This window comes from Pezoporus wallicus, unplaced genomic scaffold (assembly GCF_028554395.1).
Source record: "Pezoporus wallicus isolate ANWC-B61680 ecotype Strahan unplaced genomic scaffold, APGP_CSIRO_Pwel_v1 contig_6789, whole genome shotgun sequence".
Lineage (NCBI taxonomy): Eukaryota > Metazoa > Chordata > Aves > Psittaciformes > Psittacidae > Pezoporus > Pezoporus wallicus.
Window position 1 is genome coordinate 2,986,941 of NW_026637361.1, and position 15,797 is coordinate 3,002,737.

General features: G+C 40.5%; 1 protein-coding gene across 2 annotated transcripts; it reads right to left on the bottom strand.

Moving 5' to 3' along the window:
• Positions 1 to 2,773: 2,773 nt before the first annotated feature.
• On the bottom strand, positions 2,774 to 15,643 carry GOLT1B (golgi transport 1B). Of its 2 annotated transcripts, XM_057405244.1 has the most exons (6): positions 15,430 to 15,643; positions 10,956 to 11,047; positions 9,043 to 9,221; positions 6,767 to 6,848; positions 5,751 to 5,784; positions 2,774 to 5,396 (listed from the first exon to the last, which is right to left on the bottom strand). In XM_057405244.1, exons 1-5 carry the CDS (start codon positions 15,452 to 15,454, stop codon positions 5,776 to 5,778), a joined length of 387 nt encoding a protein of 128 aa, XP_057261227.1. In that variant the 5' UTR covers positions 15,455 to 15,643; the 3' UTR covers positions 2,774 to 5,396; positions 5,751 to 5,775. The 2 variants fall into 2 exon arrangements, with proteins under 2 accessions (XP_057261227.1, XP_057261226.1); XM_057405243.1 differs by lacking the exon at positions 5,751 to 5,784 and having other exon boundaries at positions 15,430 to 15,638.
• Positions 15,644 to 15,797: the final 154 nt, after the last annotated feature.

Consider the following 15,797-nt stretch of genomic DNA (forward strand, 5'->3'; position numbering starts at 1 on the left):
GGGGTTGGTGTTAGGCATTAGGGTTATGGTTAGTGGCTGAGGTTGTGGTTGTGCTTGGGTTTGGGTTCAGGGGTTAGCGGTTATTGTTAGGTTCAGGATTAGGGTTTGGGTTTTGGGTTAGGGTTTAGGGCTGGGGATGTGTTTGGCATTAGGTTTATGGGTTACGGTTGGGGTTAGGGGTTGATGTTAGGATTTGGGTTAGAGTCAGGGGTTGGTGTTAGGGTTAAAGTTAGGGTTAGGGATTAGGGTAGGGTTATGTTTAGTTCTAGGGATTATGGTTAGGGGTTAGGTTTAGGCGTTTGTGTTGGGGTTGGTGTTGGCGTTTTGGTTACGGTTATGGCTATAGTTAGGGTTAGGGGTTGGTGTTGGAGTTGGGGATGCGGTTAGGCTTTAGGGTTAGAGTTAGGGTTTAGAGTTAGGGTTTAGGGTTGGGGTTAGGGGTGGGGTTAGGGTTAGTGGTTGGGGTTCGGGTTTTGATTAGGCTTAGGGTTTGGGGTTAGTGTTAGGGGATGGCGTTGGGTTTGACATTGGGGTTAAGGTTATGGGTTAGGGTTAGGTGTTGGGTTTGGGCTTGGGTGTTAGGGCTGGGGCTGCTGCTTGGTTAGGTGTGGGGTTGGGTTAGGTTTGGGATTAGTGTCCTGTTAGAGTTAGGGGTGAGGGTGAGCGTTAGTGTTTGGGGTTAGGGTTGCGGTTGGCGTTGGGGTTGGGTGTTAGGGTTAGGGCTGGGGCTGCTGTTTGGTTAGGTGTGGGGTTGGGTTAAGGTTGCAATTTGTGTCAGGGTTAGAGTTTGGGGTTAGGGTTGTGGTTGGCGTTGGGGTTGTTGTTGGGTTTGGGGTTAGGGTTAGGTTTTGTGTTGGAGTTGTGGTTAGGGTCAGGTGTTGGGGTTGGAGTTGTGGATGGGGTAGGCGTTAGGGTTAGGGTTTATTGTTAGGGCCAGGGTTAGGGTTGGGGTTTGGTTTGGGGTTGGGTTTAGCGATTAGGTTTAGGAGTTGACGGGGTTAGTGTTTAGGGTTAGGGTTTACGGTTGGTGTTGGGTTTAGGGTTATGGTTAGGGGTTGGGTTTGTGGCTGGGCTTCAGTTTGGGGTGAGTGGTTAAGGGTATTTTTAGGATTAGGGGGTTTGGTTAGTGTTAGGTGTTAGTGTTGGGGTTAGTGCTGAGGTTGTGGTTAGGGTTGGGGTTTATGGTTGTAGTGGTTTGGGGTTATGGTTAGTGCTTGTTTTGGTGTGAGGGGTAGGGGTTATGGTTGGAGTTAGGTTTAGGTTTATGGTTTAGGGGTGGGGTTAGGGGTAGGTTTTTTGGTTGGTGTTAGGGGTCAGGTATTAGGGTTAGGGTTTAGGATTGGGATTGGTGTTAAAGTAAGGGGTTGGGATTAGGTTTTAGCATTAGGGGTTGTGGTTAGGTTTAGGGCTAAGAGCTAGTTTTGGTCTTGGGATTGGGTTTGGGGTTAGTGGTGCGGGTTGGTGTTAAGGGTTGAGGTTCAGGTTTGGGTTTGTGGTTAGGGGCTAGCTTCAGGTTTAAGGGTTGGGGTGAGGTTTAGGGCTAGGGTTAGGGGTAAGGGTTAGGGTTTGCACTGGGGGTAGAGTTAAGTGTTAGCATTATGGGTTAGGGTTGGGGGTTAAGGGTTAGGGGTTCGGAATTATAGCAGCTGCAAAATCTCTTTGTTGGAATGAGCATAAGATCCAAGTGTTCTGAAAGATACTTTAGTATGACAAGACCCATTAGAACAAATGGTTCTGAAAAGCCAAATTCTGCTGGGTAAGATAGTCTGCCATTACGAGCTCTGACACTAGGGCTATCAGAGCTCATAATGGCAATGAGAAGGGTAGAAGTATTGGCCAAAACAAGCCACGACATGCAGGCACAGACAGGATATAAATATTGGCAGTGACATCTTAAGAGACAGCTAGGAGATACACATACTTCATTCAGTTTAGGGACATGGTCTCTACTTTCCAGCCTGATAATCGAGTGAATGAGAAAGGCAACAACTAGATGAATCTGGTAACAATTTTAAAATAATCCAGTGAAACCTTGCCTTTGACTTCTACCATAGAGACAAGATACCTTTCTTTACAATGTTTATGACTTAACTCTAAAATACAGTGGTGCCATATTGTGGGCAATAACAAAGTCAAAGTATTCCTGCTTAATAAATGGCAATCATTCACTAAAAGTAACTGGTCACAGAGGTTTAACATTATATCTCTCACAGTTAAACAAATACAACTATACATAGCTGGGATTTTTTTCCTTTTAAATTAGGAAGTGCCAATTCTTTGGAATTCTTAAGATAGAACCAACTTTTTGTAAAAGTCAGTTGAGAGGCTGGAACTCTAGTGAAAGGAAGAAGCATTGAAACTTGCACACATCTACATGAGATAAACTGAAAGCACAGGGGCCAGAAGCTACTCTATGTTCTAGACATACACCTTTTTTCTCCTGCAACTTTCAGTTCATATTTCCTCAGAAAGGAGAGTAGGTAATTTCACAAATAAACTATTTCCTGTGTAATTTACATATTTTTTGTGTTGTGTTTGAAATTGGAACCTGGATAACTAGAGGGATGTTTACATGAAAGGTTTATTGTAAAAAAAAATAAAATAATCAGGAAACATTTCAATTTAAGATTAATCAAAGACACTATTTACTATGAAAGTCAGAGCAACATAAGGTAGTCGAGCAGTAACAGCATGCACTCCCTATCCTTTGGAAAGGAAAACTTGTCAAAATACTTTCTTAAAACATGCACATAGAGACACAAATAAAAATAATAAAAAAGGTACCCATTTATTCAAGGTATGACAAGGATATTTACAGTATTCATTTGCTCGGAGTAAGATCCATCTTATGATTTTTAAAGCAGCAATTATAAATTACATTAAAAAGGGGAACGTTCCAAGCATGTTTCTGATAGAGATATTTTTACAATGACAGAAACACTTAAGGCTAAGTTGCTTTGACCTTTGCTGCCACCCACATTTATCTTGGCAAAACTGCCTCAAAGACAACGTTACCTTGAGAGATAAAGGCTGTGCTAAATTCAACATACAATTTTGTTCCCTCAGATGCTTTTCACAACAGTTCACATCTGACAAAAACTGACTTTTGTTTTAAAAGAATTAATTAAATATAAGCGAGATGAATTGCCTGCATCCCAGCATTTCAGAGGTCTAAAAGATCATAGACAGCAACACATTCATCACCTCTGAGAGATACCATCAGCTTTCCTGTTGATGAAGATACTTCAGCTTCCCAAGCAATTTGCTTTCAGTCAGAGCTCCATAGTCATGTGGTGCAATCCACCTTTCCCATCACATCACTTTTCAAAAGGCAAGAACAAAAAACTTTGGACAGCTGGCTTCTAACATTAAGTGATGAAGACTGCCTGCTTTAAACAGTACTTGATTCCCCCAGTAGACTAGTGTTCTACCAAAGCAAACAAGAGGAACTTGCTAAACTGCTGTAGTTTTATTCTCTAGCCATTTTAACACACAACAGATCTACAGGAGCAGTTAAAATTGGTTTATCTCGTGAGGTAGAAGCCACAAGTCCTGTCTGTAAACTGTAACACACATGCCATCAGACAAATATAGATATTTTAAAAAATTATTGAAAAATAAACCCACTGATTTTTCATGTTATTCATTTTAAGTATAATGGCATTTTTTTCACTGAATCATTTTGTGCCTGTTTGAGAAGGAAGCAAATTAAACATTGAGAATGGTAGATTGTGGCTATTTATACAGTTGTCATTTAAACAGGTCTCACAGAAATAAACTTCATAGCAACTTCCAAAAAGGTCGGTGTATGAAGAGTCTTCTTAAAAGTTATTTTGGAAAATACCAATTTTAACTGCATAATAAAGGTGTGGGGGGGAGGAGTGGAACAAAACCAAAATCACCTACAACTGAAAAAAACCCCCACCAAAACCCAGTCATTACACCTTTAAGGCTACATAGCTACTTGAAATACTACCACTGCATTTTGGTAATTCTCTTAGGATTACATTTAAGGGAAAAAAAAAGTTACACAGAAAAGAAACCCTCAAAGCCTGCACAAATACAATTTACCTAATGATCACATTTTGTTAGGTGAAGACACTACATAAACTAAATCTATTGAAAGTGCACAATGTTTAACATTCAAATGGAAGCAGAAATGCAGCCCTTGCATTTAGTAGGGGACATGTATTCCACGTTAGCTAAGAACCTCTGTCAGAGCAAAGTTGTTGCTGTGGCTGACAGAAGTTTTAAGTTATCTGAAGACAGCCCAAGCAACAAGTTACAAAACATATGAAGCTTGGCACTTGATCTTAGTTAGCCCCATTAGTTCAATCTTTGCCCCAGAGACTCACATACACAGAAATTTTAAGTTTTCATTTTATTACTGTAAAAAATAAGTCAATTTGTGGTTCCAGAGTAAACAAAAAAACCTTAGCTTCAAACTATTTAAAAACAAAGGTTCAATTTTTGATAAGATACATTTCACAGGGTTCATGTCAGCACCTTAACCAAATGCATTTTGTAAATTAAGCATATTTCACCAAGTTTTCATGTTAATGGGAAGGGCCTACATTCTCATCCAGATGCGCATGTAACAAGACTCGAGGAGAACAAACTGGAAGGAGTGCAAGTCAGTTTCCAGAGTTCCCAGTTGAGCTCTAAATGTTTGGAACCAACATTTAAGACTGAAGATTGACCTTCTGCATATCCCGAAATGGAAGGCAAATACAATCAACTTACATTTGGCTTTGAAACATTAAGATAATGTTTTATCTCAGCCACATATTTACAGAAATGTTTATAACAGAACCATGTAGGGCTTCCTTTTTTTGTCATAATACATTTAAAGTTCAACAGTCATCTGAACCTTCATGCAAAGACGCATCTCTTGTTACACAAGAAGTTCTCCGTTTGGTTTTTTTCTTTTGCACTCTGAGGACAGCAAGGAGAGGGTTGGGTATGTTTGGGTCACCCTTAAAAACATAGGCCTGTTTGCTCTACTGCACCTTCAAAATAAGAAGGCAAAGTACAGGCACCATTAATTCCACAAGGGTTCACTGCCTCTAGCATGTTTTCCAAAACCAACAGAAAGAGTCTTGAACAGTGGTAACATGGGTTATTCCATGACTTTCACCTCTTCAGTTTACTTCCTGAACTCTGCAGTTATTTTCCTAGAAGCATACTTGCTGAGCTTCTTTTCTAATGTATATTGTTGACTATACATTTTAAATTAAACTGTTATGTAAAGAATGTAACACGCTTTTCCTTTGTACACAACTTTGTGCTGAGTATTCTTCAAAAGGATTTTATAAATAATACCGTAAATTTAGAATCAGTCTTCTGCCCTCTTGTCATTATACCATGTTGTTGCTTTCTCCAACTTTATCTACAAGCTGTAGAAAAGAAGACAAAAAGCTTTTAAGCTGCATGACATATGTGCAGTGAAGTTATTCCCAAATATTACTTGCTACTTACACAGTTAGTATGCAACTGAAAATGAGAGTCAAATAGTACTCACCAAGGTCTCATGACTTAAGTTTGTGAAAATTAAAAATCTTACATTGCAATTGTGTCTCTGCATGACATGTTTTTCTCATATAGACATTAACAGTGCAACATGAAGATGCAACAGAATGAAAAAGGAAATAGAAGAATGCAGATAACACTGCTAGCTTAATGATTAAAACAAAACAATACAGTATCAGCCACACATGCATTAGTAGACCAAGTAAGATATTTCAACTGACCATTACTGTGGGTTCTCTTCTGAGCCTACGTAGGCTTTGAATAAAACATTAACAATTATCTTTTAAAAACAAGATTTAACCCCATTATGATCAAATTAAATATGGCTAAGTAAGATCAATTGACAAATGAAACATTCAATTGATCATGAATTATGAGCCAGAACTTGGCCTAACTCTAAGACTGGAACAGATGATCTTGAACACTAATTTTTAAAAAAACAGTTGGTATACATCTAAGTTACACCCTCCCTTAATTTTTTAGTAGTAGCTATTAAAACTATTGCATTCAAAACTAGGGTTAAAAATGCTTGTGTTAAAACACATACTTAAATTAGCACAGTAAAAGTAGTTGACTGAAACATCCTAGATTACCATATTTCTGCCACCTCTTAATTTTCTTCAGATCCCTGGCTATTTGGATAAGAAAATGTACAACTGCATTTGAAAAAATATAAATCTTAGTAAATAGCAAGACAGAGTCTGGTGCAGTGGGCCTTAATAAATATACCTGATGAATGATTATGCATCATGAGTTTCTAGATTCACCACACAAGCTACAACTTAACATTGACCTACACAGTTTGCTTTTACAGGCCACTTTTCATGAACATATCCAAATATCATCTGAAGAAAAACAGTGGTCTCCTTGTCATACAGCTAGGAGAAGCAGCACAGAATAGTGGCATGATTCACCTGTCTGGTCTTCTAAGGCCAACAGTGAAGCAGGAAGCAGAACCCCATCACTGAATCCCAGTCCAGGGCTCTTCCCACTTCACAGTGCCTAAGTAGGGGCAGCTTCTCCAAAGGTGTCCTTTTGTTCCTTTTACATCTATAAGTCTCCTACTGGGAATGAATGCAGTCTGTATTGTGCAAGAACTAGTAGGGGAATACACTCAAAGTCACTGCTCTAAAGTTATGTTTGCTTCATTTCCAATGGATTTCTATTATCGCTTTAACAATGGAATAAAAAAGAACAGTACAAGCTTCAAATTTTGCATGAAGTACCAAACACTTACCGAACTTATACCAGGTAAATTCAAGAGATAGCCAAGAACTGGAACTCTTCTAATAAAGCCGACCACCACAGGAAAGAACCCCCTTTAGGTAAGATATCAGAAGGTTGTATTAGTTTTTATAATTAAACTATTCTTATATTGCTGTAAAGTGAAGAAATAAGAGATGTTTTTAAACCAAGATTACATAAAATCTTGCAGCTTGTTAGCAGCACAGTAATTGTACCAAATACATCAACATACATTCAGCAGAGAAAGGAGAAAACCAGGAAACAACCACCTTATTTTTAAATGGACTTATTTCTTCATAGCTGGCAACTCTCAATCAGCTCTTCAAAATGGAAAGAAAAAAAAAAAACAACTGAAGAAAGAATACCCAATTTAGTCAACAGAACTCATACTCCCAACTCATTTCTCAAAATTACCATACATATTTAGAGACAGCTTCTTTTCACATTATAAGAAATATATTCTTGCAATACTCAATGTAAAAACAATTGAAGCTAATTATGAATAATTCCCTTTGATACTATATATGGTACTCTTTACATTAACTAAAGAAAATTAAACATGACAGCTGCATATTACTTATTTCACAGATTATGTAAAGTCAGAGAATTGAATCACAAGGCGGTGTGTTGCCTAGCACAGTTGCTATGGTGTAGCCCCCTGCACTGTCCACTTGGTCTGTGCAGCAGGAAAACAAGTTTTCTGTGGCAATACCTCAGCTGTTTGCGGTCAATCACAGCAATTCAGCTGGTGGTGGCATTCTGAGCTCTCTCTTGTTCAGCTATACATTCTCTGCATAGAATAAGTATTAATGTGTAATGATATTTCAGCCACAATGAAACAGTGAAGTTTCACAAGTCATCATCCTCTTCACTGCACTGGCTAAGAATGCTTTGCTGGGTAATATCAATGCCAGTAATTTTTTTCCTGGAGATTTTGTTTTTCTTTTTTTTAGAGACTACATCATTTCAGAGGTCCAGTAAATTGTGATGCAGGGCACACAAACCAGTTGTAACAGATTAAAACAACTGCTGTAGCAAAAAATAAGGAATAATCAGTATAGGAAGGATAATATTGTTAGCCATAACCTTGGATGCCTGTAATCTGAACAGGGGCCCAAAAGCAGCTCAGAGTACCTTGACACGCTTGTGAGGTGGGCTGATGCCAGCCTCATGAAGTTTAACCACGCCAAGTGCAAGGTCCTACACCTGGGTTGGAGCAATCCCAGGCACAGCTACAGGTTGGGCAGAGAAGAGATTCAGAGCAGCCCTGAAGAGAAGGACTTGGGGGTGTTGGTTGATGAGAAAATGAACATGAGCCGGCTTCAATGTGCACTTGCAGCTCAGAAAGCCAACCATACCCTGGGCTGCATCAAAAGGAGCATGACCAGCAGGTCAAAGGAGGTGATCCTGCCCCTTTACTCTGCTCTTGTGAGACCTCACCTGGAGTATTGTGTGCAGTTCTGGTGTCCTCAACATAAAAAGGACATGGAACTGTTGGAACAAGCCCAGAGAAGGGCCATGAGGTTGATCAGGGGACTGGAGCACCTCCTGTATGAAGACAGGCTGAGGAAGTTGGGGCTGTTGAGCCTGGAGAAGAGAAGGCTGCGTGGAGACCTCATAGCAGCCTTCCAGTATCTGAAGGGGGCCTATAGGGATGCTGGGGAGGGACTCTTCATTAGGGACTGTAGTGACAGGACAAGGGGTAACGGGTTCAAACTTAAACAGGGGAAGTTTAGATTGGATATAAGGAGGAAATTCTTTTCTGTAAGGGTGGTGAGGCACTGGGATAGGTTGCCCAGGGAGGTTGTGAATGCTCCATCCGTGGCAGTGTTCAAGACCAGGTTGGACGAGGCCTTGGGTGATATAGTTTAGCGTAAGGTGTCCCTGCCCACGGCAGGGGGGTTGGAACTAGATGACCTTAAGGTCCTTTCCAACTCTAATTATTCTATGATTCTGTGATTCTATAATAGCCTTCTCTAGTGAATGCAACCTGAGCATGTGAAAGAAAGCACTGGTAAAAGACTAAACCTCTGATGGGAAACTTGTGGCTTAAAGATTAGAAGGGAGAGATACTCTAGATTTAAACCAGAGTAAATTATTAATTGTGTGTGTCTCACTTCAGTCAGATGCATCCTTCAGAAAAACCAACCAAAACCAAACCCAAACGACAACAAAACCCCAACAAACAACAACATAAAAACCACGGCAATCCTGTCATATATTTATTCCTAGATACACCAATACAGAAAAGTATTCTGAAAGTCTTACCTGAATAACAGGAAGAACCCATAAATTTCAAGGATCATTCCTATTAAAGGCCAACCAATGAGAACTATGAGCACACCACCAAGGAAAAAACCTGTTGCTTTCATTTTGTGTTTTTGAAAGAAGAATCTAAATGTTCTTTCTAAACCAATAACAAAAGATAAGCCAGCCACAAACAAAACCTAGAAAAGAAAAAAAAAAGCTAATTATATTCCTAAGTTTAGGATGTACACATATATACAAAAAATAATTCTTCAAAATCAACTGCATTTCTTGCACAACTTGTCTTAATACCAAGAGATGCTCAAGAAGAATTTACTATTAATCTTCTTTTGTCAAGTCAGTCCTAAAGCTAACATTCAGAACTCTTCTCTCAGCTGCTCAAAAAGGAAAAGAGTCTACTTTTGTGGTCTCCGAGAAATACAGTCATGTCAAAAGACCTGGTGACAACAGTTCTGTCCTACAATACAAGTACAATCATTATCCACAAGCAGTGCTGAAGTTTAGCACCGCTGACAGCAAAGGTTCATAAAGACTGAGAACAGACATGCTACAGAAGCATCTCTGTTCTGTCACAAAAGACATCGTCAACATCTTGTACTAATCTACCAAATAGTGAAAAGCCAAAAAATGAAAACAACTGAAGGGCATTATCAGTTACCTTTATTTTTTTTTCCTCTTGTATACTGTTTACTAGGTCCAGTACATTCTGAACACTTCCACTAATCCCAACTAGTTAGAGCTACTTTTAGTGTCTTTTATCAGCAGGACTTGCAATTATTTCAGTTGCAAGCATACACCTAGGTAACATTTTCAGTGAGATTTTACTTGATATTATGGATAAACTGTAAATTTTGGATGTTATTTAATAAAACCACTTTCTTACCACCTCTTCCTCTTTCTGATACGTATATTGCTTTTTAAGTATCTGGTAAGGATATGGTAAGTTTTCTTGCATAATCTGTCATAACCTGTCATTGTCTATTCCTACCTATGTTTTCATCATTTTTCCTAAACAGCATCTTGTATTTCCACCTTATGTTAGGAAAAGGAAAAATAAGCTATATTTTTGACTCTTCCACTATATGCTTTATTGACAGTTCAGAATAATCCTTCAACTAATGTACTCAAATTCAAATATACATTTTTTTTAATCTTCCTTCAGGGAATCTCAGTATTTGATTATGCTGCTACAGAATTAAACTGACTAATTTTGACCACAGACTAAGGCATCAGAAAAAGAGGATGCAAATCTCTACCAGGCTGTGCTCTTGGCTGGTTGGTGAAGCTGAAAACAGCAGAGGCACAGAGATTATCACATTCCGAAAATATACTGTCATTTTCTATTTGCTTTGGATTGGGAATTTTGTGTACCAGAACTAGGATTTATTTTCTAGGCTTAAGTGAAAATTTTGATTTGGTAAAAATGAAAGATATTAAATGAAGGGTGACTGGTTCTTCTAAATCCAAATTATCAGCAAGTCATACTCCTTTCTTTCGCCGTAAAGCACAATAAAGCTAAATTTGCTGCCATATACAGAATACTACTCTTACCCAAATATATTCGTAAGTTTGACAGTTACCTTACAAGATCACAAAAAAGAAAGCATTAGTAATCACAGCCAATCCAAAAGTCATATTTGCAGCAGCGTAACAACTGTGGAAGAAGCTGCTTCTCGTCTGACCAATATACTACGCGCCTGACCTGGAGGTATGACATTTAAATTCATGTGAACTGTTCTAACTTTAATCAGGAAAAATGATTCACTCTTATCACTGAGCATAACTCTTCCTTTATACCAAACTGCCACAGTATTTTTTGTGATCCAGTTTCAAATTGACAAAATGTTTTTTTAACATATCATATACTTTATTCTAAGCAGTGCAAAATCTAAAACTAAACAGAAGGTACTTACATTTCCAATAGCCAAAAGAGCTTTGTCAAAGAAGAGTATCATTCCAAAGAAAAGGAAAAACACTCCAAAGCCTGTTAGTCCCATTCCAATCTCTGAAAAAGGAACAGATTTAGGTGTATAACAAAACACAGTACCAGGAAAAACTCACGCATAAAAATTGTGAAAACCTTACATCATTCACTCTACAGACATTTTAAGTTTATAGAAAAACTCAACCTATTTTATGACCACCTAAAACGTTCCAGAATGTACAAATATAGTAAGTCTTGTAGACACCAATTACTTCAAAAGCAGCTTCCAAAGGTCTTTCTGATAACCAAAAAAGGATGTATTTGGCAGTATGAACTGAATCAAATGCTACCAAAAAAGCATGCGCGCATATATACACACACATAAAGACATCCCTTTTGCTTTACTGCTGGTCTGAAGGAAAGAATTGTTTCATGAACAGATAATGAAACTTTGCTTTCCATTTGCAACTCTTATCCCATTACTTTTACCACAGTAACATATGTACCCCAGTCCTTTCCATCCTCCTGAGATCTCACATTCCACCTCCCACAATCTTGCATAGAAGTCCTACAGCCCCCAACTTCTGGCTTGAACACAACTCAGATTAATGCTGTAGGCTGTTTCCAAGTTACACCTGCACTGACAGCAATAAAATACTAGCCTGGCTCTGCAGCCAGTTGAGAGTTTTCACAAAACTAGTAGACATGAGCACCTTTGAATTCTGCCTGTCTGTAAAGGTTGCTCCAGAAACACTGGGAGGGCAAAGTAGGATGGAAGGCTTGTCTAAGAAACTGGGCTAAAAAACATCAAGCTATGATTAAAACTACCATTTGACATTAGCCTCTAAAGGTATCTTGAAGATCATACTTAAATATATACCTTACTTTTAAAATTAAACCTCTAAGGCCTTTGACTTTCACAAAGACTGTATGGGAGTGAAGTTAACAGGAACAACAGCAACAACAGCAACATGGCTACAACAGCCTTTGCATTTATACATGCACTTACACTGCTACCCCAGTCAGAGAATTTAGAAACCTGTAAGACACAAAATCGGCCATAATACTACAGGCAGCTTGCTAGCCCAGTTTGTCTGTGCATATATATCTTTTGAAGATTCCAGTAGTTTTGTATTGCCTAGCCTGAACCAAACAAAAAACCCCACTCACACTATCATAGCCTTCACTGCTACTGTCTTTTGAAAGATTGTATTTTCAAATGTATTTTGGTTGCACTTTTGATTGCAATTTAGACCTAGTTGATCATTCACTGTTGCTTGAAGAGCTCAGGAGTATCATTCTGCCTGTTTCAGAACTTCCCTTTAGTTATAGCAAAAAATTTTCAAAACAGCTCAAAGAAATTTGTTACAGCACCATTCAAGTTCCCTAACTTCTGTAAGGGCTCATCTTTCACCAAGGCTGCAGACAACACAGTATTAAATCTGTAGTTCTACAGTACTGTCTGCCACTTTAAGCTTTTGCTATGAGCATTTTAACCACCCAGAATTAGAAATACTGAGTAACCTGCCACAGTTGATTTACTACAGACACTCTCAATACTTATTTACAATGAAAAATGGAATTGCAAATTGTATTTTCAATGAATCTGCTGACTGAAGGCAAGATAGCAATTGCAGCCTGCCCTTTTCTCTAGTACTCTTTACTTCAGAAGAGCAGAAACAATCTGTATTCTGGGAGAAAAACACTTGGAGGCAGAACTCCAAGGGAATTACCAGCCGCCAATAAGATAAATATACGGTCATAGGAAGTGAGTATTCATTCCCTCAGCAGACATGGCACAAAGTAGACATCTAGCAAGAAGGCAGAGGCCAACTACCAACAGCTGCTGCAATTACTGCTCTGACACTTCTCCCGTATTCACTTGAAACATGTTTGCAATCACCTACTGCTACAACAGATTCAGTTTCAAGTACTGCTGAAAAACGAAGTGGTCCAGGATGATTATTCCCAATCTCTCAATAGATGGTATATTGGTTTATATCAGAATTTGGAAATATATTTGACTAGCATTCTTAAAGGCGGGGGGAAGCACTGACATATCATACCTAATCTTTGCAACAGCGTGAACCATTTATAAATGCTTTTTCCAGCACCAGAAGAGCCTTCCTGTATTACTCAAATACAACATTTCAATGCCTAGAAATGCAGAAACACATACTACCCACATGACTTTTGATCTGGATTGTTTAAAAGTGATTTTGATGTACTGAGAGGAGAGAGCAATGCTGTCTGAACCTTTCTGCAGAAACCCTGTAATCTCTGCAAGCTTATGGCAGCACTGTACCAAAACAGCTTAGTAAATAGTAAGGCTTAAAATGAAGACACATTGCTTGTGAAAGTTCAGGGAAGACAATGCAAATCCTTTATCTCTTGTGTACAAAATAATGGGATTGTGCACTATGGGCTCTCAGAAGAAAAACATTAAAGCGGTTTATAGGCTATATGAAGTTCCCATTTTTAATTATTATTTTTCTAGCTGTACTTTTTAGTTTTCCCCAAATTGTTTTTTCAATACTAAGTGCATTCTTTTGCAATTACTGGTGATTTATACACCATTCCATGAATCACTTAAGAAGTTCTAGACTACAAATGCAAATTTAACTTTTCAAGTATCATCTAACAGTGGTCCTCTTCAGGTATTAATCACACTACGACACAAGTGACTCGATGGCTAGCTCCAAATTTTTCTAAACAGCAGCAAGTTTAAAAATACCTAGTGAAATATCTGTAGAATTTGGGAAAAACAGTAGAAAACCCAAACACTTAAACACCCTAAATTCTGCAGTATTTTACTTCCTACTCTTGGCTCTGCCAGTTAAAACCAACACTCAGCACTGGAGTTAGCTGAAGGTCTCAAATGAGGAATTTTTCTCCCCCAGAATACTCTAGGCAAGAGAACAGGGGAATGGGCAAAAGCAAAGTCCACAAGGGTTTAATCAATCAGAAATCTAAAAATAAACCCCAAGGGTTAGTACCCATCCCATTAACAGAGCAAAAAACCTCATTTTCTCAAGAAATCACTGACCTTGAATGCTGCTAGCTAGCCTGCTTTTCTGCCCATCTTCATCCTTGGCCTTGAATGGCTCTCCAACACCTCCATTCCCACTTTCCTACCATCCAGTTAAACTTATTTCTTTTAATTTCCATTAAAAAGCTTTCATTAAAAGTCTTTTGCACTTACCCTCCTTAATAACCGATACTATGGCGCTTATCAAGCAGATTCATCTCCTTTCATGGCAACTGTGCCAAAAATGCACCATATGCAAGATGTTAATTTAAATCAAAGGCCAAACATTCTTCTTTAACTTGCAGTTTAAGCTCTTGGGAACCTCTTCACTTTGATTTATTTGTATTCCCTTTCAGTATCTCTGTTAGCAAAACTACAGCTACATACAAGTACTTCTTCAAAGCCAGGCTGGACAAGGCTTTGAGCAACCTGGTCTAATGGAAGGTGTCTCTGCCTGTGGCAGAGGGATTGGGAACTAGATGGTCTTTAAGGGCTCTTCGAAGTCAAATCACTTTATGATTCTGATTCTTTCTTGCACTTCATACTGAGTATCTTTTCTTCACTTTCAACCCCCCTCTGTCACCTTCCAACATCCAGCATTATAACAGGAAGGCAAGAGGAACACAATCAAGCCAGAAACATACAATTAAGTGATTCAAAGCCACCAATGTCCACACGGAGGCATAGTAGAAGATTTCAGCTAACTGCTACTTTTGCTTACCGTTCATCTTTCATTCATTCTTGCCATCCTCACACCATAGCATCCCTTCCAGCACCCAGGAGCTCGCAGCCCAAGACAAATGCCAGCAGTGGCGGCGCTGATGCTGCTGCTCTCCTAAGGATGGTGCAGCCGGTTCCGCAGGGGGCTTCGCTGTACCCCTCTATCCTGTTTTACCCACGACTCACGGTGCCGCTGCTAGCCCCAAGGCCGGCACCAGCGCGGGTTTTGACAGCCCTCACAAAGCAGCGGTACCGACAAGGGCAGTCAGGTAAGCCCCGCCTGCACCCTCAGGTTTGCAAACCTGCACTCAGATTTGCTTGTTTCCAACCGGTGCTCATCGGGAACCACCGCGGGGTGACAAACGAGCGTACCGACGGCCCTCCATCACCTGCACAAGCCGGACACCGCCTCAGTGACTCCCCTCCCAGAGCCGCGCCCAGCCCGTACCCCGAGCGGGCGTGGGCCGAGGAAGAACCGCGTTTCGCCACCCGGGCCGGCGCCCTCAGCCCCAGGCACTCCAACGGTTGCAACCGACGCGCCGCGGAGGCGCGAACCACAAGTGAGGGCCCAGTAGGCTCTGGGAGCGCCCGCCCCAAGATGCGCGGCCACCTCCACAGCCCCCATCTCCCCGCTCCGGGACACAGCAGCTCCTAGCCCCACAGCGGGCAACCCGCCTCCCGCCGCGGGCTACCGGTAGCGAGGTACGGCGCTTACTCTGGGTGTCCGAGAGGGAAATCATAGCGGCGGCAGGACTGGTAGCGGGGCACAGAAGCGGCGACGGCCACGTCTTCCGGAAACACGCAGCCCCCTTCTCCTCGCCGCCGGCTGAAAGGGGGCCGCCGATTGGAGGAGCCGGCACCAATCAGTACCCGCGTTGTTCGAGCGGCATGCCGTCGCTATGCCCGCCTCTCTGCTTTCATTACCTCTGACGGAAGCCTCGCAGCGTGGCCACCCTTGTGCCAGCACCCTCCTGGCGATTGGCTAGAGGGAAGCCGGCAGTGGAAGAAGCGGAAGCAGGAGGGGGTATGGTCTGCGAGCGGGCGGTACAGGTGCGAATGGGGAGCAGCCACGGTGCTGGTGCG

Excerpts from the sequence above, each read along its gene's own strand:
- GOLT1B (XM_057405243.1), bottom strand. The coding sequence starts at position 15,454 with ATGATTTCCCTCTCGGACACCCAGA. Across the intron at positions 9,222-10,955 it reads CTCTTTTGGCTATTGGAAAT|GTTTTGTTTGTGGCTGGCTT; the intron begins GTAAGTACCTTC and ends TTTCTTTTCTAG. Across the intron at positions 5,397-6,766 it reads ATTTACCTGGTATAAGTTCG|CTTGTAGATAAAGTTGGAGA; the intron begins GTAAGTGTTTGG and ends TCTTTTCTACAG.